At 43.6% G+C, this 22,128-nt stretch overlaps 1 protein-coding gene across 3 annotated transcripts in view; it reads right to left on the bottom strand.

Annotated features, from left to right (window-relative positions):
- Positions 1–3,983: 3,983 nt before the first annotated feature.
- LOC102445697 (uncharacterized) overlaps positions 3,984–22,128 on the bottom strand; it is a 42,517-nt gene continuing 24,372 nt past the window's right edge. For 2 of the 3 annotated variants that reach the window (XM_006135275.4, XM_025190841.2), the window contains 5 exons: positions 19,133–19,287; positions 17,327–17,489; positions 14,498–14,656; positions 11,836–12,003; positions 3,984–9,755 (listed from right to left, as the gene is read on the bottom strand). In XM_006135275.4, coding sequence (XP_006135337.3) covers positions 9,591–9,755; positions 11,836–12,003; positions 14,498–14,656; positions 17,327–17,489; positions 19,133–19,287 — 810 coding nt within the window. In that variant the 3' untranslated portion in view covers positions 3,984–9,590. Of the gene's footprint in view, positions 9,756–11,835; positions 12,004–13,258; positions 13,356–14,497; positions 14,657–17,326; positions 17,490–19,132; positions 19,288–22,128 lie in introns of those variants that run through there. The other variant, XR_003091597.2, reaches the window with a different exon arrangement.

The following is a 22,128-nucleotide window of genomic DNA, read 5'->3' as shown; positions in this document are numbered from 1 at the left end:
GTGGAAAATAGTGCCAATATTTAATACCATTGCCATAGAACAAGAACCAAAATTATATAACTTTGTTCACCCAAAATCCTCCTACCTTATCACTAGTGGGCCACATTCACTGTGGTTGGAGTTGGTGGGCAATGCTGAGCCACAGAAAGTGTTTATGAGAACAAGGGAAGAGAGTCTTGATGAAATACCTTACCTTTTCCACTGTCCACATTTTCCAATGGCACATTGTTTGTTTTTTAATCCCACCTCAGGTATGATCATCTTGTGCTCCCCACCCCCTGCAATGGTCAACCTTGACGAGGAGGGGGAAGAGCACTAGGCAGGACATGTTCTGTGAGATCCGACATGCCAGTTATACACTGGACTGTGAACAAAAGGCTTGAAGGCCTTACATGACAACCGCATGGATAAGGAAAAAGTAGGAAAAGTGAGGGAAGAAGAGGGAAATGCACCACCACTTCAGGCAGCAAACCCAACAGCTACAGATTTTGGGTCCACCCTCTCCCCCCAAAAATGCTTGACCCTTTGCAATCCTTGGACAACTTCATTGTTGCTGTTTACTCATCTCCCACTCCCACCCCCACAATGTTCTTAGCATCATGGGCTGCATTTTTACCTTGAGCACTCCATCCTGGGAGACAGAAAGGAAGACCAGTTTCACATACACTGGCTTGTGTGCACCACAGTTGATGCATGTATTAGGGATGTGAAGGACTAGTCAACTGTCCAATAAGCAAATGCTTATCAGATAGTTGACCAGTGTGTTGACTAGTTGCTTCCCCACCTCTCTTCACTGCCTTTATTAGAAAGAGGCTGCAAGAGGCATGGGGGAAGAAGAGGAGAAGGGAGTGCTTCAAAGCGGAATCACCGCATGGAGCCCAGGGTCTGCTGCTTTGAAACTCTGTATGCAGCTCTAGTTGCACACTGTTTCAAAGCAGCAGAGCCATGTGGAGTCCAGGGTCAGCTAGGGACTGCTTGAGTCCCCTATTAGCCCTGTGCTCCCTGCAGTGCTGTAGACTTTGAAGTGTAGCAACAGCCTTGGAGCACCTTTATCGACTAATCGAATAGTCAATGCAGATTGTATCAACTATTGAATTAGCCAATGAATCGAAATTCTGCATCCCTAGCATGTATAACCACATTTATGTACTCAAATTGACATAAATATTTACTTCCCTTCCAGTTTTAAAGTTGCACTCTGAATGTATTAAACTTGAATAATATTGCTTATGATTATTTTGCATGCTGTTTTAGTGCATTTTTTTGCCAGTCCAAGTTGCATTTTTTTGGAGAATCAGATTTGTCTTTATTAGTTCAGAACACATACTGTAGAATACATGGATTGGAAAGCACAGAAAAAAGATCCAATGCTTGCATAAGCATGGTAAAGTCACCCTTTCTGTTTATGTAGTCTGTGGCAAGATGAATTGGTTCCAAAAGAAGGATGTGTACATGCTTACCTGTTGCCCCATGGCAGTTCAAGAACCCCATTACTGCAAATCATCCCTTTATTCCTGCACATTGCTGAGTCAGTCCTGCATAGAGGGTTAATGGCCTTAAGAACGGCCATATTGGGTCAGACCAAAGGTCTATCTAGCCCATTATCCAGTATGCCAAGAGTGGCCAATACCGGATTCCCCAAAGGGAGGGAACACAACAGGTAATCAGCACATGATCTGTCTCCTGTCATCCATTTCTAGACAGGCTAGTGGTACCATTCCTACCCATCCTGGCTAATAGCCATTGATGGCCCTAACCTCCATGAATCTATCTAACTCACTTCTGAACCCCGTTAAAGTCCTAGTCTTCACCACATCCTCTGGCAAGGAGTTCCAGATGTTGACTCTGCACTGAGTGAAGAAATACTTCTTTTTTTGTTTTGTTTTTGAACCTGCTGCCTATTAATTTCATTTGGTGACCCCTCGTTCTTATATTGTGGGAATAAGTAAATAACTTTTCCTTATTCACTTTTTCCACACCAGTCATGCTTTTATAGACCTCTATCATATCCCCCCTTAATCTCCTCTTTTCTAAGCTGAAAATTCGGAGTCTCTTTTTAATCTCTCTTCATATGGGATCCGTTCCAAACCCCTAATAATTCTTGTTGCCCTTTTCTGAACCTTTTCTAATGCCAATATATCTTTTGAGGTAAGGTTACCACATCTATATGCAGTATTCAAGATGTGGGCGTATCATGGTTTTATATAGAAACAATAAGATATTCTGTCTTATTCACTATTCCTTTTTTTAATCATGCCTGGTATTGTCTGCTTTTTTGACTGCCGCTGCACACTGAGTGGATGTTTCGAGAGAACTATCCACAGTGACTTCAAGATCTTTTTCAAGTAGTTGTAGCTAAATTAGTCCCCATCATATTGTATGTATAGTTGAGATTGGAAAAAATAATGTGCATTACTTAAAATTTTTCAACATTAAATTTTATTTGCCATTTTGTTGCCCAATCACTTAGTTTGGTGAGATCTTTTTGAAGCCATACATACTTGCAGGACATCTGTCCTCACTTTTTTTTTTTTTTTTTTTTGGCTGCAAAATGATTTCCTACTAACCAGTAAGAATTTGATGTTACAAGCGTCCACAGTGCAATCATTACTAACTTCCGTCAACACAGCTCTCATTCTGCTGTCCCTGTGTTGGAGAGCTGGGGCGACCTGGGTTCACAGATCAAAGAAATATGTATTTTCAAATCTAAAACTTTTGCAGTCACTACATTTCCCAAACCTGCATTACAGTGTGAGTCCACTCATCAGTGCTCTACCCTCTGTAGCTCCTTTGAGAAAGCAAAAAAAGGTTGTTGGAGGCAATGTCCCTCAGCATACTGCCAGTGAAGAAATTGTAAGGTCCTCCTATGGTTGCAGTATTTTCTGCAGGTTTGCAAATCAAGGAGTGCTGTATGTTCTGCATTTGCCACATAGAATCATGGAAGCTTCAAAACTTTTGCACTGTCAGAGATGGTGGACATGGAAAAGTAAATGGATTTGTATGCATTTTTTTTAAACATGAAATTATCTGATACGGATGGCTTAATGGCACTGAGAAAGTTGCATGCTGGGAACTTGATGCTCAGCTCCTAGAAATCACTGGGTGAATAATTTTTATTCAGTACAAAGATGTCCCCAAAAGAATTGCACCAGACAATGGCATTTGGCACACTAGGTATCTATCCATTGTGCACTTCTCCATTGACAAAAGTGCTCTTGCTGAGCATGCGCAGCACCAGTGGAAGCAAGTAGGTATATACCTGTCCAAGTGATGTGCAGAATTTGGCTGCTGTATGCCAGTGTAATTTGCATTGATCATGGTTTGTAGAGTAGAGATGGCTTCAGCACTACTCTTGACAGTGGTTAGTAACAATTATCAGAGATGTAGCTGCGTTAGTCTCTCTGCAAAATCAATGAAGAGTCCTGTGCATCTGAAGTGGGTTTTTTCCCAGGAAAGCTTATGCCCAAATATATCTATAAATCTTTAAGGTGCCTCAGGACTCCAGTGGTTTAGTTACAAAGACATTGCATAGTTGAAGTTTTAATAAGCCTTTCAACCAAAAAACTTCTGTAGTATTTAGGCTTACCTTGTTAGTAAGGGATAACTGCTCTTCCCTGTTGGTCAGCATGTGCCTTTGTCATAAGAACAATAGGAGTTTGACAGCAGTCTGGGACCCTGATAACTCCAAGATAGAAAAAACTTTGTATCCACATGAAGAAGAGGGGTAGTTCTGAAGACCAAAGCTACACCCTTAAATAAGGGCCAGCAGAATAGAAACTTAGTTTTATATGTGGAAAAGCAGTATAACACATTCTTCCAATTGACTTTTTACTGACCTCAAGCAAGAAGTTGCATGCAAGTTGGAGAATAAAATGTACAGTAGTGAATAATTGACTAAAGGTTCATAATATTGGTAGAGTCCTTCATATCTTTTTCACTAATAGAATGTGGATGTTCTCTAGATAGGTAGAACAGGTTTTCTCTTTGCCTCCTGAAAATGTATAAGACCACCTAAGATATACCTAAAGTGGTATGAGGAGACAGTGACTCTCTGTACTCGCCCTTGCCATGGCACTAATACCGTTTGCCGGGCTGTAGATGCTCATCGTTATCAAGGCGATCCAGCGGCAGAGGTGCATCCCGTTTCTCTTGGTCTCCATCTCGGCATGGTGATACCTTGGTCTAGCACCATTCACCAGACTTGAGGAGCGTTGTTGGGGCACAGAAGTTCCCGCTGACACTCCAGGTGGCTGCAGTCTCGTCAGTGACGGAAATCTGGCACTGGAAAGGCTGCTGCTCCCACTTGTCCTCTTTGAGTATCGGTAAGCATCCACTCTGGTAGTGTGGTGTTGACTGTGGCCTCCATCCTCCCGGCAGAGCAGACTGCACAACAGACTGCACCGTTGACTTCAGTGCCGCCAGTACTGTCGCAGAGCACACCATGGCCACGGGCTCAGTGGTGCCCGTTGACTCCCTGGGTTTAGCCCCAGGTTACTTGTTCAATTGTTGATCCATCCCAGGCCTCATCAGTGCTGACAGGGCCTAGGGGACCCTAAGGAGATATGGGCACACCCTCTTCCTCTGCTCTCCACCCCACACCAGGAGATGGGTGTAGACAATCAGCCTCACCAAGATGAGGAAGCCCAGCTAGCCCCTGCCTCCTCATCCCCAGATGAGGTGATCGTGTTGTTCCCCCTGGCGGATTCTCAGGAGGACTCGAATGCCCACCAGGACCTACTCAGGAGGGTAGCCAATGGGCAGGGCCTCCAAGCTGAGGAGGTGAAGGAATCGTCAGACTCACTGTTCACAGTCCTGGGTCAAGTGGACCCAGGCAGGGTGGCGTTGCCCCTACGTGAGGTGGTTGCCAAAATTGCCATGGTGCTCTGGCAGACACTCTCCTCCTTTCCACCAATAGCCAAGAAGCAAAGCAGAAGTACTTTGTGCCAGTGGTGGACCACGGCTATCTTTATACCAACCCACCACCAAGCTCCCTCATGGTGGAGTCTGAACCACAGGGAGTGCAAGGGCCAGCCAGCACTCACCCCTAAGAATAAAGACTGTGTGTGGAAGGAAGGTCCACTCTTCAGCCAGCTTCTACCTGAGGATGGTGAACCACTAGGCCTTGTTTGCACCACATGGTATGAACACAGGGAGGTGCTGGCAAAATTTGAGGCCTCCTTGCCCAAAGTGTGTCTCAAGGAGTTTCAAGACCCTTGTTGAAGAAGGTTAGTCAGTGGTTCTGGTAGCTCTACAAATGGCATCAATGCTGCAGACTTGGTGGCTCGATCCATGGCTTCCACCATTTGTATTAGGTAGGTGGCCTGGCTGCTCCTGTTAGGTCTGTCCCTGGAGGCACAGAACTCTATTCAAGACCTGCCATTTGTCACAGGGGCCCTGTTCACAGAACAGATAGACACAACGTTGCACAGGCTTAACGACTACTGCGTTACCTTGAAATCCTTTTGGGCCTCTGTGTTCCTGGGTCTGAGGAAATGGTTTAAGCAACAAGTCCCCCCCAAAAGAGGCCAGTACCCTCACCTAGAAAGGGCCCCTTCACTCTCTAAGCCTCTGACATGAAAGCAAGGCCACTGTCCTTTATCTGGCCTGCAGTTGACCAGCCAGCCCAAGTCCCAGGGCAAGTGCTCCTTTTTGTGGGTGTACCCGAAGATGACATACTGGAATCCCAGGATCCTGCCTGCCTATTCTCAGCCAGGCTCCATCCCTTCCTCCTGGAATGGATGGAAATTACATTGGACCATTGGGTCCTGGCCACTGTCTGATATAGCTACACCCTCCAGCTCTTGTCTCTTCCCCTCACTCCCGCTCCCATCCCTCTTCAGGGACCCCTCTCGCAAGCAACTCCTTGAACAGAAGCTGTCCCATTTGTTCCAGGTGGGAGCAGTGGAGGGGGTACCACGTGAGTTCAAGAACGGGTTTCTACTCTCGATACTTCCTTATTCCCAAGGCCAACAGGGACCTCCGGGGCCTCAACAAATATTTGGCCCACTTCAGGTTCTGTATGGCCTCCCTGGCCACCATTCTCCGCAATATGAATACTGGGGGCTGATAGGCATCTTTGAGGTAGAGTGCAGCATATTTCCACATCGTCATCTTTGAGGGCCACAAGCGATTCCTGAGATTTGTAGTTGTAAGAAAACCCTTCCCTTTGGTTTGTCTATGGCCCCCAGCGTCTCTACCAAGTGTGGTGGTGGTGGCAGCATACCTAAGGCCTTGGGGGGTCCAGGTGTACCCTTACTTGATGATAGGCTAATCCAGAGGCCATCCAACAGGTAGATTCAGTGGGATGTCCACCGCCTCCTGAATGTGCTGTTGGTTTGGCCTCCTAATAAATGAAAAGAAATCCTTCTTGGTGCCCAGCCAGAGGATAGCGTTTATAGAAGCAGTCCTGAACTGCACTACAGCCAGAGCATCACTCCTCCAAGAGAGGACAGAGAGCACTTTGAATCTAATTGATCAGCTCATGGTCATCCTCATGTCTATAGAATGAGTGTATTTACAGATCCTGGGCCATATGCCCGCTTGAACATATGTGGTACCTCTGGCCAGGCTCAGAATAAGGCCCCTCCAGCTGTGGTGGGCGTCAGTTTATGGCCCAGCAAGGCACCTTGAACAGATAGTGATGGTGGCACCCAGGGTCCTGTCGGCCCTGGCCTGGTGGATGGCCCAAATGGCATGCCCAACAGGACCTGCATACCATCTTCGACTGCATTCCAGGGAGCTGACATATCAGACTGCAGTTGGGGAGTCCACATGGGCACCCTTCACACCCAAAGCATGTGGTCCCCTTAAGAAAGGGTGTGCCACATAAACATGAAAGAGCCCTGGGTGATACGGAACGCATGCGAGGTGTTCCTACTGCACCAAGAAGGCAGGGTGGTGTACTACTTACGGGCAGCACAGCCATCGTGTTACATAAACAGACAAGGTGGAGCTCGATCTCCAGAACTCTGCGTAGAGGCGATGTGGCTCTGGGAGTTTTATGTCCTGCATGTGTCACACCGGAAGCCCACCACTCTTAGCAGAGAGTTCTCGCCACGAGTTTGCACTCCACCCTGAGGTGACTGCCTCCCTCTTCTGAGACTGGACATATCCCCTAGTGGATCTCTTCGCGACACAACACAAAGCAAAGTTCAGTTGGTTCAGTTCCAGGTTTGGCCTCGAGCAGGACTCTCTGCCAGATGCATTGCTGTTCAGATGGTTGGAAGGCTTCCTGTACACCACCTTTCCATTTCCACTCATAAGCAAGGTCCTTCGAAAGGTCAAGAGGGATAAGGCGATGGTCATCCTCATCATGCTGGCCTAGCCTGGCCAGCTCGTGTTTGTGGCACTAATGAACCTGGTGTCGCATTCAGAAGGCTGCTGCTGAGGCCCCTGCTATCTCATAACCAAAGTTGACCACTTCACCTGCGCCTTAGCTCGCTCCACCTGACAGTGTGGTTCATCTGTGGCTGAACCTGCAGGAGCTGGCATGTTGGGGTGTTGTACAGCAGGTCCTCCTTGAGAGGTGTAAATCCTCAGTGCACAACACGTGCGCAGCTAAATGGACCCGTTTCTCCCTATAGGTGTGGCAAGGTGGGTGGTTCCGGATGAGGCCTCCCTTTAGCCAATCCTGGACTATCTACTGCCCCTGAAGCAGCAGGGCCTGTCCACGGCCACGGCCGCCATATCTAATTTTCGCCTGCTGCTTCAAGGTCAATCAGTTTTCTTCCATGGGGTCACCTCTCAGTTCCTTAAGGGGTCTGCGGAGACTCTAACCCCAAGTTAAGGACCCTCTCCTGCAGTGGGACCTGAACCTGGTCCTGACAAAGCTCCTGGGTTCATTTGAGCCACTAGCCATGTGCACCCTGTCACTACTCTCCTTCAAGGTAGCTTTCCTGATTGCTGTTACCTCAGCCAGAAGGGTGTTGGAGTTCCGAGCGCTAACGTTAGAACTTCTGTATACCCCGTTCTTCAGACAAGTTCCAGCTTTGGCCACACTGGCCTTTCTTCCCAAGGTGGTCTCCACCTTCCCCATAGGCCAGGACATTTTTTCTGCTAGTCTTCTACCCCAAGCTTTATGCAAACAATGGGGGAGAAACGCCTCCATGTGCTGGGTGTGTCGGGCGCTGGCTTTCTATCTGGAGAGGACACAGGCCTTTCTCAGTTCTACGTAGCTCTTTGTGACCTATGCAGAGCACCAAAGGGGTTTCCCTATCTCCTCCCAGTGACTGTCTAAATCAGGGGTGGCCAACCTGTGGCTCTTCAGAAGTTAATATGTGGCTCCTTACATAGGTACCAAATCCAGGGCTGGAGCTACAGGTGCCAACTTTCCACTGGGCCTGCGGGTGCTCACTGTTCAACCCTCAGCTCTGCCCTAGGCGCTGTCCTCCTCCACCCTTTCCGCCTAGGTTCCTGCCACTTCCTACCCTCTCCACTGAGCCTGTCACACCTGTGCTTCCCCCTTCCAGTGTATCCCACTGAGAGCTGATCAGAGGGTAGGAGGAAAAGGAGGAGGGGCACATGAGCAAAGGAGACGAGCAGCATGGACTCAACCAAAGCAGGAGCTAACATCTTGATTATTAATGAGATGATGATGGGTAGAGAGGGGATACGTTCTGAAGGGCCATGAAAGTGAAGACTTATGTTTGATATGTTAGAGAAGGGGGGTAGAGGAGTAATGCAGATTCATTATGGAGGTCAAAGTGAAAGGCTAAGAAATTGATCTTAGCAGCAGCATTTTCAATGGCAGTATGCAGAGCAAGATTGTATCTGAAGCTAGAGATGTACAACCTTATATGCAGTTTGGCAAAACTGACATTGCTATAGAAACCTCTTTTTTTTTTTTGTCTGTTTTCTCATCTGAAAAGGAGTAAATGGATTTGGTTCAAAACTTCCAAAATTGTCATCTTTGTTTTGAGACATAACTTAATTTGAGCCAAAAGGAATGTTTGTGAAAGCTGAGAATGAACTTGATATTTTTTCCTTAATTTCAGAGTTGACATATAGACGATAATCCTGAATGCCAAAAGTTCATTAACTTTCTCAGGCTTTCAAGGTTGCTACAACTTTAGAATGTAGTATATTGTTGTTGATACATTTGCTTTTGGTAGAGGATGTTAGAGCTGGTGCAGCAAGAACATTCATTTAAACAATTCATTATATGAAGACAATTTTAAAAAGTAACTAATGGATTTTCTATTTAATTTGTAGTGTTAAATTCAGGAAGCATGTTTCTGCATGGCAGAGCCTGCCACCTAGGAGTGATGACTATGTGAGACTATCCTTGCAATTGAAGTGGCTAAATGAGTTGTTTTTTTCAGTTGAAGGGCAGCTTCACAAGAGCTGATCATGCAGATTCCACTCAGTGTTCTTAGTTTATCTCCCCAGGCTCCAGATGATTCTGATATGACCTGGTTTCATTTACTGTGCAGAAATGCAGAACACTTCTTGAAGAGCAGTATGCTTTATATAGGTTCCTCAAGACACACTTTTTTTACAATGGGAGTTTAATAAACTAATTTAGGGTTAGTTTCATTTTAAAAATTATTGGGTCAGTTACTGAAAAAGTGAGCGATTTCCCTAAATAGAGCTCATTTTGCAGGTGATTTGTATGATAGAATATTGGAGAAGTCTTTCCATCTTTCTCTGTGCAAGGTATGTTCTATTTCCACTTGAGATTTCAGACTGTTGAGGTCATAGGACATAGTATTAACATGTGCATACATGTGACGGATTTCATCTTCTTTCTCAGAAAGCTAGATAATTGAAAGGGGAAAAAAAAGTTAGTATTGATTCTGTATCATATAGTCTCAGGCCTAGATAGAGATCTTGTCCTAAAACTTTATTCTAGTGTGGATGAAATTCCGTTTGCAACAGTACACAAACGGAACTGGTGTAAATGTTACCAGTTCCTAAAAATCAACTCAGTAATCCATAACAATTAACCCTACTTGTCAAATTAGCAATAATCTTTTCTTTCAAGCTGCTGCAAAGCACATAACTGTAATGGATCCCTTACTTCTGTGTTACATCTTTATATAAAGAGGATATAGTGTAAACCCAGGCCTGGGCAAAATACCTTCCATTGGCTTGCTCTGGCCAGCGGATGCAGTGGGGAACTTCAGGCAGACTACCTGATTTCCCATCTCCCCCTCCGCATGCTGCTGAAGGAAGCTGATGCTGGGTTCTGTTTGAACAGCTATGAGCCTTCATGTGCTGCTCCCACCCCCAGCACAATCCCATTGGCCTGTTTCTGGCCACTGGGAGCTGCCTGTTGTCAACAGGAAGTTTGCAAAGCACTTGCCCCTACCCCCACACTTGTAGCTATTCAAAAACCACATGGTCCCTGTAGCCAGGGCAGGCAGGCAGTTGGTTTGAGAAGGCTGCTGGCTGGGAGTCAAGCAGATAAGTCTTTTTGTCTCCTTACCCCACATAATACCAACCCTCTGCCCCACCTCCTGCTCCATATCTTCTCCCAGATCCTGCACCCCAATCCCGTGTCTCAAGTCACAACCCAAACTCACTGCCTCCTCCTGCATCTCCGTCCCCTGCGCCAAGTCACAACCCCCTCTTGCCTAAGGTCACAACCCAAACCTCAGCACCCTACTCCCCTAACGCTGGTCACAACTACCTCCTTCACCCAAACCCCACACCTTCTCCTGCATCCCACTTCCTTCCTACAAGATCCCTTCTGCACACTGCTTCCATCCCAGACCCCTCACTCCCTCCATTGATATGGAAGAGTGCAGCTCTTGACCACTTACCAAAATCTTGGCATGTCCCCCCCCCCCTCAAGAAATTATTGCCAACCCCTGGTGTAAAACAAATTTCTCTAAACTGTTCTGGGTAAAGATGATTACTCTCAGAACTACACAATGAAAGGTATCCATTTGCCCAGGTTCTTCCTAATTTTTTCTTTATTTTGAATGAGATGAAAGGGCAAGAAAACAATACCAAATGTGAAATCTAGAGCTTTGTGTGTCTGAACTGTACATCTTATTAAAGTGGAGTTTCTTTCTTGGATTTCTTGCACTTTCCTAAGCATCTCAAAGTTGGAGAGAGAATACTGGTCTGGTAATGGCAGTTACTGTTAATATACCACATAGTGGTGCATGTTGTGATAGACTAACAGGTCTGCAACAATAAGGGCTGTTGTTCCATTTTATAAATCTGATTTTTGGCTTTGGTTAATGGCTTTGTTCAAACAAAGCAGGTGTCCTGTTATCACAAGGAACAACTAACCTTTTTTACATTTTTATGAACCGTGTTCAAAACATTTCAGGTACATCCCTGACCCATCACCCTTGCCAAGTTGAATGTCCCTACTGCAAAGCATGAGGGTACTTGAGCGTCTTAACCTAATAATTGTTTTGCCCACGTTAATTTTTTTACAGTAGTGTTTCCCCAACCTCATTATGAAAAGTATTTAGGCTGTTTTTGCTGAAAATTTCCCCCAAAAGTTGAGCTTAAATAGATGTCATAAGGAGAAGTTCAGCCCACAACATTAATCTGGCAAAATTATAAGTGATTGAAAAGTGGGTCTTCTAGAAAGTCCCAGTCTATCTTGTAACTACAAGTGTTGCTACCTGCATTGCTTATCTGAAGCCATGTTCTAAATACTCCAAATTTACATCAGGGTAAATAAGAAATGTAGAGAGTGATGCCACTTGCATTGATGTAAGCATGGAAAAGAGAATTGTAGCTGTCTGTCACTAGGTATGGTTTTAAATGATCTCTTCATATTATTCTATAGTATTGTCATTATAAAGGAGGATGACTCAACTGTAAGGTACAAATTCTACCACTTGTTTTTTAAGAAGCAGTGAATTCATGTACCTGTTGATGTAACTGAGAAATGTGTTCTACCAAATGAGTTTTTTCTGTTCGCAGCTTTGAATTTTCCAGTTGAGCTCTTGACCATCTTCTTTCTAAATCTTGTAGCTGGCTCTGAAGTGACTGCCCGTTTAGATCTACAGATTTCCTTACTTGCTGGAGATGTAGTACCTATTGATGCAATGAATGGACAGTTGGCATTTAAATTTCCAAAGGAAAATTTGACAAACTGATATGTCTTTCCTGTGGCTTCAGGTTGCTCAGCAATCTAATTTCTGTAGGTAGGTAATCCTAATATTTTGTATTCAGAATAATGTAATGGTTGACTATAATTCAATAATTTAAATCTCATATAGTAGAAAGTCAACAGCCAGTGAAAATGCAAGACACCCACCCTTTTTTCCGAGGGATAGTTGTGTGAGTATCTGCAAAAATGAGAAGTCCCATGGCACCTTAGGGTGTGCCTACAGTGCAGGGCTTACTTTGAAATAAGCTACACAAATTGAGCGATGTCAATTGCATATCTTAATTTGAAATAGGGAGCATCTACAAAGCACTTATTTCAAAATAGAGCTTCTTCCAACTGCCTTTATTCCTCATACAATGAGGATTACAGGAGTCGGAGTAAGAAGTCCTCCAGCTTGACAGTATTTTGATGCTATATTTCAAAATAACTTCCTGCTGTGTAGATGCGCGGACTAAGTTATTTCAGAATAGCGCTAGTTCTTTCAAAGTAGTCTCTAAAGGGGTGTCTACACTGCAATACTAACAGATTTATTAGGGCATAAATTTTCATGGGTAAAACCCACTTCCACTCCAATTCATCTGATGAAGTTACAGAACACAATTCTATATAGTGTAAATGAGGCTAATCAAGTCAGGGTAGAAGTGGCTCATTCTCAGCATTTGGTGTGGTGATGTGAATATCAAGAGGAGAAATTGCCTTCATAGTGCATTAATCAGTTAAGATCTTTATTCAGTCCTAAATTGATTATATTGAATTTGCAAATGAACTTCAGGTCAGCTTTCTCCGTTTGTAATTGGGTTTGAATTTTTTTAAATAAAAGGATGGCTACTTTCAAATGTCCAGGCTGTTCCCCTTCATTTTTTGCTATACTCTCGCCAAAAATTTCCCCCCAAAAAATAACATTTCTGGTTGTCCCAGGGAATTTTGTTTGTCTTGGAGTGTAAATGTCATGGGGTAACATTGATTTGTTTTTACAAGACTTAAAGATATTGTCTATACTCAACAAATAAGCTTCTTTTGTTAGTACTCCCATTTCTCCTTCCTCTATCTTGCATTGCCCAGTCACCATTGCATTATTTAGGTTTAAAAAAAATTATAAATTCAGCTATTTAAAGGTGATGGATAAACAACGGACTTGTCAGAAGTGAGACATAGTGCAAGCCTTATTAAATAACTTACCCACAAAAATTCAGTTTTGTATTATGTTGCTAGTGTGCGCGCTGTTTGTGAGTACCTTTTTTTTTCACCCGGGGAGAACTTATACATTTTACTTTACCTGAAATTCAAAAAGGTTTTCAGAATGACCATCCCAGAATTGTGCACAAGCGTCTTAACCAATTCATACACTCTTATGATTACATGTGCAAATAAAGATGTTTGCATGTACAGTGAGTTCTGACTTGTATCCAAATGCAGTAATTGAAGACAATCGCCAATAGATTTGTGCGGGCACAGTTCTGAAAATCAGCTCCACGATACTCAGACTGAATCGATAGTAACAGAACTTATACTAATGAGTAGCACAATTGTATTTGCATAATCTAAAACTAGTCAAATAACTGAAGATTTGTACATATTTTTAACCTATATTGCTCTCAACTTAGACATCACTGATGATATTCATGAAAATATTTTAGTTCCTCATTTGTATTAAGACTATTATCATCACTTACAGCAAATGCTAGTGAATAGCTCGTGTGACAGTTTGGACTCACCTTTCAGAGGACAAGGTGCAAGTTGTTCATAAACTATTCACTGAATACTTTTGAGTGCTAAATTAATTCAGAGGTCAGAATGGTTAGTGAATTATTTGCAAACCAAAAAATCCCCTTGATGAAATTGTTGATTTGCATACTGTTTTGGAACAGCTCTTTCAAGCAGTCAGGCTATAATATGAATGTATGTACTACGAAAAATACATTTTTGTAGTATAATTCCACTATCTTCATACGCTATAATGGCAAATGGAATTTAGGATTTTTTTAACTTGAACAATTTCCTTTTATACCAAAGGATCTCTACGTATTTATAGAATGTGCATGTAGAATATCGATTTTTGGAAGGCTAAGGGATTGATTCACCTTGTTGGAATTGGAACTTTTGTGCACAGGAGTCTAGATATTTCAAATGTGAGCTCTATACAACTCCAGCATCCATTCCAATATTATACAAGGGCTATCTTAATGCAATATAAACCTAAACTGGCAACCTGTTACCAATCACATAGGTCAGGTTTTGATTTTTTAAGCTCTTTTTTTAAGCTCAGAAATTTTATTGAAAATATTAATCAGAAATCTAACAAGGGAGAAAATTTAATCTGTCACTTGAACTTCAGCTTTTTAAAGGTGTTGAGATACCATGGGATGAATATTGTATTTAGTGTGATGAATTTGAGAAACTCAAACCAATATGCAATACCTGTTCTTGTGCAGCAAGAGCTTTCTGTCTTTCATCCTGCAGTAGTCTCTTCAGGTAAGTGAGCTCCATCTCAAGTTGTCGTTCTTCTTCCTTTTCACAGGCTAGCTCAGAAATCCTCCTTGTATGGCAGCTGCTTTCCTTCTCTCTCAGCTGCCTCTCCTGTAGGAAATCATGCATTAAAGCCTTATGCCTAGTTTAACTCTGACTTGAGCAGAAGTTAGAACTTACACTCACAAAATCCCCTCTTACAGATGTGCTTGTAGATAGTGCTTGAGAACTTCATGTAAATGTTTTGCATGTACACCAATGGAGGACACCTATGGAGAGGATGAGCTTTTTACATTCAACATGGTAAGAGTAACATTAACTAATGTTAATCACATTTTGAGGCACAGCTGAATCTTGAAAGGGGCCAAATGTAGGCCTGACATAAGTTACTGGCCTTATTCCTTAACGAGCATGATTGGGAAGATGAATGGAAGATTTATGTCGTAAATAGGGACTTGACAAGCAGTATGCTGGAGTCAGGATGTCTGTGCTAGCTAAGATAAGCCAATGCTTGGAACAATGCATAAGATAAACCTGCAATGTAAAGATCAGAGTTACCATGAACAGAGCATGCTATAGAGGGATTGGTTCCTACAAAGTAACCAAGCCAGTTTGCTGTACATCAAATTACAGTAGCTGAGTGAGGAAATAGGGAGTTTTTGGGAAGCTAAGTGGAGAGGTCTTGGAGGCAATATCAGTGTAGTAGGTGCCATGACTAAGATTCATCTGTCTGGAGCAGGTAACATATAATTGATTATATGCATAGGTAGTTTTATCATGAGCAATGGTGTTTGGGTGGGTTTAAATTTTGAGGTGGTTTCCAGGGCACTGGAGGAGCGGGTTAGAGCTAAAGAAGGAGAATCCTATGGACTTCTGTAGGGAAGTGATAATGGGAGTCTAGAACTGGATGGAAAAGGAACTCCAGCAAATAGTATTAGACAAAGAATGCAAGAATAACACCTAAAAATCATACTCTCAACTAAACAGAAATTCAAGGGAATAGAGCAGAGGTTCTCAAACTTTTGAAAGGTTTGTGGACCACCAGCCAACCACCTAAGATGACAAAATGGGTGCAAGAGAGGGTGGGGATGTGAGGTGTGGGAGGGAGGATAAAGGCTGAGGGCTTGGGCAGGAGGGAGGGGTGCAGGAGTGAGTTGGGTGGGATGGGAGTGTGTGAAGGGGATGGTGTAGAGATCTAGGCATGATGGGGATGGGCGTATGCGTACCTGGCTCTATGTCCCTGCTCGCCACTACCAGGCACTGTTCTCCATTGCTACCATTGGCTGGGATTCCGGCCAGTAGGAGCAGTGGGAAAAGCCTCCAGGTGAGTGGTTTCCTGTGCTGCAGTTCCCCCAGCTGGGGATAGGAGGAGTAGAAGTGAGTGGAGCCACTTCCTGCCCCTACAAGCTGGAGCTAGCCCATGAGGCCCAGGGCTCCCCCACTCCTCAACGGTGGGAAGACCGCACTGGCACTCGAAACTCAAGGAGGGGGGAGGGTGCGAGACTGGCACGCTGGCACTCTTCAGCCCCAACTGCAAGACAGTCATACCACATTTGAGAACCACTGGAATAGAGGGAGTACTGGGAATACCTATATAACAGAATGCTTACCAGAGCACAGAAAAGGTCTGAGTGCCACTGAAATTTTAAAGACTAAGACCTATCGGTGACAAGGGAAAGCACTAATTGCAGGTAAAGAGTGAGTGTAAAAAGCACATTGAGAGCGCTGTGGAGAGAAGTCTGCTGAGAAATGTCACACTAGCGATAGGTCTGCACTACAGTTTTTTCAATTTTTTGGGAGAGGCTTTTCCGAAATTTAGCCCGTCTACACTGGGCCAAATTTTGGAAAATCCCCCTCTTTTGGAAGATCTCTTCTTTTTCATGGAGTGAGAGAGACCGGGCTTCCGAAATAGCACGTTTGCACTTCCGCAAAAAAAAGCAGTTGGCTTGACTGGGAAGGTGAATGGAAGGTTATATAATAAATAGGAACTTATAACAAGGCAAGTGCTGGAGTCAGGATGTCTGTGCTAGTCAAGATAAGGAAGAACCACCCTGGTGCTAGGGACAATGGACAAGTAAAACCTTGAAATGTGAAGACCAGCTAATACACGAACAGTGCACAATTGAGCGTGCTATACATAGATTGGTTCCTACAAAGTAACCAAACCAATCCCAAAATGTGATGCAGTTTAATGTGTAAATGTCAGTAAAGCAAGAGGTTTTCTGAGTAACTTTTCATATGTGGTATGCTGCATACCCAGGTCCTGCTCTTGAGTCTGATAAACTCTGTAGCTTTGCTCTGTGCCACATAAAGATACTAGAATAAGGGAATCTGGAGTTGAACTGAGTTTTGGGAACCTTAGTGGAAAGTGGTCTTGGAGGGAATCTCAACACACCAGTTCCAAATGAGGCTGCTATGCAATCTTTACTACTACTGAGCATAGTACAGCATAGCCACTCCAGAGATGAGTGTTAGATTTACTGGTTCCAGCTGATTATACATTTTGTGTTTTTTAAAGAGATTTTAAAAAACCCACACTTTTTAAAAACAGTTTTTACCCTCTCAGGTTAGCCATTTTTTGCTACTTGCTGTTCAACAGCCTTATTCTTTTTAGCATATGTGCAGTGCGTGTGCCTCAGGTGGAAATGGATCATTAATTTGGTTCACTAGTTGGATCATTAGCTTCCCTGGCTTGAGCTGGGTCTTGATAGGAAGGGCAATGTGAACTATGATGTATGCCCCCATAGCCTGATTTAAAACAAACCTTAAAACCCAACTTACTCTATCTAGGTGTCTGGTGGCTTCCAGAACTTGAGACTGTAAGAGACCATTTTCTTTTGTCAGATATCCACAATCTTCTGCCATCTTGTAGCGTAGATATTTATCCTCATCAGCAGAAAGTTCTTTTTCTTTGAGCTGCTGTTTTAGTTTTTCAGTTTCTTCACTAAACAAAAATACTTCCAATGTTAGCACTAAATTCAATATTGCTGATGTTTTATAAGAAGCAATGTTACTTTACTAGTTTTACTGACTTCAAAGTCCGATCTAAACTGCAGTTAGCTCCTCTTCTGTGGGAAAGTATATGCAGTTCAAAGTCTATTACAGAAGTTGTAGTCCTACAAGTCCAGAAAAACTAACTTGTGCCTCTTGAGTTGGCTTGATGTTTTGGTAACGTTTGAAAGAAGACCAGCTTGTTTTTCTAATCCATTTATACTGATTACTGCACTATCCAGTCTCTCTTGTGCTGCTGTTCTCAGGCATACACAGTCCAATTCTGAGCTTGAATGGCTCACAAGATTAGGTGTAAGAACCTTTTACTTTCTTAATATGAACCAGTCTTAATTCCCTGTCACCAAAGCATCTTGGTGCTGTACACCAGAATAAGTGACACCAACCCATTCTTAATCTGATTCACTCACTCCAAAAAATCCAACACATGAGGACACAGTAGAGAAAAGTGAGCCTCCTACCTCCCTCTATATAATCCCTCAATCTTCCCAGGATTAAGGACAATATAGAGGGCCTCAATTCTCTGGAACTGGCCACTGTAGACCTGGCATAACCTCAGCCCCATAAATTTGATAGTTATTCTCTACATCAGTGGTCCCCAACCTTTTTAAGTGTGAGATCACTTTTTGAATTTTAAGTGCAATCCAGGATTTACCTGAAACCCAAACATTCTTGCCCCCCTCCTTCCCATCCCTTCTGAGGCTCCACCCAGCTCACTCTCTCCTTCATTCCCACTCACTTTAATCAGGCTGGGAGCAGGGGTTTGGGGTGTAGGAGGGGCTCAGGACTAGGGCCGGGGTTTGGCATGTGGGCTCCAGCTGGGCACTGCTTACCACAGGTGACTTTTGGGTGTTGGTGTAGTGGAGCTAAAGCAGGCTCACCCCTACCCTGGCCCTGCACCACTCCCAAAAACAGCCGGAAAACTCTCTCCATCCCTAACCCTCTGTGCTCTGGGGAGATGTGATACAGGGTGGAAGGAGGGGCACCCTGACATTAGCACCCCCTCCACTTCCTCCTGTGCCCTGCACAGCAAGCAGGAGGCTCCCAGGGGTGAGGGTCACCTCCAAGGCAGAGGGCAGGAGCAGCACGGCAGAGCTGAAAAGGGCAGATGAAGTGCCAACAGTTGATAGCCTCCTGGCCAAACCTGTCAGGATCACCTGTCAAAGGTTCCAAGATCTACCAGTAGATCCCGATCTTCTGATTGGTGATCACTGCTCTACATGATGAAAGCTTAGCTCTTAGCACTACAATTTGCAACTCCTCAATGTAAAGAATAGGCAAAACTATGAACTTTCCTCATACTTCTATGAAGTCAGTGTGGAGAAGCTTAAATTGTTCTGTCTGATGCTATACCTGGATAAACATTTCTTGAACACCAAATTCACTTTTTAGATTCCCCAAATAAATGTAAATGGCTCTCTGCATGTGCCATGATGTCAGTTTTGCTATCAAGGATCCTGTTGCCACTGGAAAGTGCAGATGCTCAGCACTTCCAAACAATGCACGCGCGCTCTCTCTCTCCTCCCCCTTCACTAGCTATTGAAATAAGTAAATCGCCGGCTCTGCATATGTTCTTACCCAAGTTCTTTAGCAATATGCTGCTGTACAGCCTTGGAGCTAGTAAGGTATTTCTCCTCCAGCTGGTGAAGCAACGCCTGCACTCTTACACATTCTGATCTATTTTCCACAAGCTTTGCTTCCATATCCTGGTGTTGCTGCATCTGTTGGAGGAGCTGAACACAACAATGCAGAGATTAAAGATACAGTGAGCATATAAAAATACCTCTTCCAATTTTTTAATTTTTTTTCTAAATTTTTTAATCTAATATTGGAAGCACAGGTGGTATTTCTGGGAAACAAAGGGTGCTCTGAATAGTTCTGTTAGCACCTGTTGTAAGTATTCTGTAGGCCACAGGTTCTTATCTTTGGGTCACAGACAGGTCTGGTGGTGAGTCACCCTTTTCTTTTAATCATTAAATGGAAGAGGGTCACAAACACTTGCACACTAACATGAGGGTCATGAGATGGTAAAGGCTGAGGACCACTGCTCTAGAATTCTATAGACAATTTTCATTTCTTCAGTGGGGATAATACTTCATAAGGTATTGTGAGGTTTGTGTTCATCAAAGTACTTTGATTGCCATGGAAAAGCATGCTAAATCCAAATGTGTTACTGCCTGTGAGAAGTGATAAAGATAGGGTTCCAAATGCCCTACAGTAGTGGGGCCTCTGGTCAGAAAGGGCTCAGACTACCAGGGATTGTGATGCGATTGTGAATGTTTATTCTCCTTTGCTGTGTGCTGACCAAGAGCGCTCTCTCGTAGGTGAGCAGCTTGGAGAATCAGGATATACCCTCTTTATCTTAGTATTGGGATACAGCGCAGATTAGGTTTCTCATTTTTTTTTCTTTTCTTTCTGTTCTACAAAAGACTCCAGTGGACGTTTTAAGAGGTCTAAGGAATCTGGGCATCCAAATCCCACTATCAATGGGAGTTGGGTACCTAGCTTTCTTGTATCCTTTCAAAATCCTGAGCTCCTCCTCAGACTACATGGGCTAATTTTTGAAACTTCTAGTGGCCGTTGCGTTTCTTTACAACAGAACTCTTGTTTGTACAAAAGAAACGTTTGGGGGATGTGAGAAAAGAAGCCGTCTCTAAGTCTTAGGTAGAGCTGGACAAGAAGCTCTGGGAGACAGACCCATAGTCTCCTATAGACAACCACCTAACCTCAAGATGATTCTTACCAACAACCACAGGACATACCACACTAATACCAACCCTGGTACTTTCCCTTGCAACAAACCCCGCTGCCAGCTTTGTCCACATATTCACTCTGCTGACACCATTATTGGGCCTAACCAAGTGAGTTATAAGATCAAGAATACATATTCCTACGCCTCCAGAAATATAATCTATGCTATCATGTGCCAAAAGTGTCCGTCTGCTATGTACATTGGACAAACTTCTCAGACACTTCGCCAAAGAATCAATGCCCACAAAACAGACATTAGACTGGATCACAAAGAAAAAACAGTTGCTTGTCATTTCAACCAGAAAGGACACTGTCTCAATGACCTGCTAACCTGCATCCTACTTCAGAAGACATTCAAATCTGCACTTGAAAGGGAATCCTCTGAACTGACATTCATGCTAAAATTTGACACTCTCCGCGGGGGGCTGAACAAAGACTCCAGCTATCTTACCCATTACAAAGATAGCTTCCCCAATTATCACCTCTAATACTATTAACTCACAGACATCTACCCTTCCCCACCTCTAATATCATTAACTCACTGGCATTCACCTTCCTTCCCCCCCCCCCCCCCCAATCCCGCTTCTGTTCTGAAATGTGATTTGTCCTTTTCATGTGTTCTTTTTTTTTTAAATTGTATCCTTTGGTATATATGGCTGTGACTATTTTCTTCCACTATTTGATCTGAGGAAGTGGGTCTGGCCCACGAAAGCTCATCATCTAATAAACCAGTTAGTCTTTACAGTGCTACATAGTCCTGTATTTTGTTTCAGCTACACCAGACTAACACGGCTACATTTCTATTTCAATTCACTGATAAGCAATGGTTGGGGGGGAAAAGTGTGGCAGGACACTTATGTTTGCAATACAAAAATGCAAGAATCTTTTGAATAAAAATTAGAATAATCCTTCTGAAAATACTTTTTTCCCTATTTCCCCTCACATTCCCGGCTATCTCTATCCCTTATGGTTGGTATTGGCAGGAGCTTAAAGGTAACTTTTTAGATTTTGGTAAATAACTAAATCAGTATTTATAAGTGACAGCAGCAAGTCATGGGATTTTGTGTTTGGGACTATCAGTGATAGACCTGCAGTTCAGCGAGAACAGGGATTTTTTAATTAGGCAGACAGAGGCGCATAACAAGATCAATGGCTCTAAGCTAAAGCGCAAATTCAACTTCAAAACAAGGCACAATCTTTCACAGTGATGGTAACTAATCATTGGAACAACTTACCTAGGGATGTAGTGCGTTCTGCAGTGCATGAAGACGTAAATCGAGGCTGAATATCTTTCTAAAAGGTATGGTCTAGCTCAAACAGAAAACATGATATAGGAAACCCTTGGTGACATTCTATGGCTATCTTGAGTCAGACTAGAATTTGACTTGAAAATTTTATGATTTTGAGTGTTGATATAAAGGTTTCAAGTTTCTCATTACAGTGAACCCTCGTTTATCGCGGTAGATAGGTTCCAAACCCGACCGCGATAGTTGAAAATCCGCGAAGTAGGGACATGTATATTTAACATGTATACAGCGAGCCCTCGCTACTTCGCGGTTCGACCATCGCGGATTCACGTATATACATAATGTAATGAAAAAAGTCCGCGAAGTCGTGAATCCGCGATGGTCGAACCGCGAAGTAGCGAGGGCTCACTATACTGCACTTGCTGTGTAAATAATATTTTTAAAAATCAACTACAGGCAGTCCCCGGGTTACATGGATCCGGGTTACATCGGATCCCTACTTACAAACGGGGTGAGGCAGCCCCGCACTAGCTGCTTTCCCCCAGCAGACCAGGGAGACGCGGAGCGGCTTTTCTC

The sequence above is a fragment of the Pelodiscus sinensis genome, chromosome 2, assembly GCF_049634645.1.
Source record: "Pelodiscus sinensis isolate JC-2024 chromosome 2, ASM4963464v1, whole genome shotgun sequence".
In the NCBI taxonomy this organism is placed as follows: domain Eukaryota; kingdom Metazoa; phylum Chordata; order Testudines; family Trionychidae; genus Pelodiscus; species Pelodiscus sinensis.
This window is presented reverse-complemented; position numbering and strand designations above follow the sequence as displayed.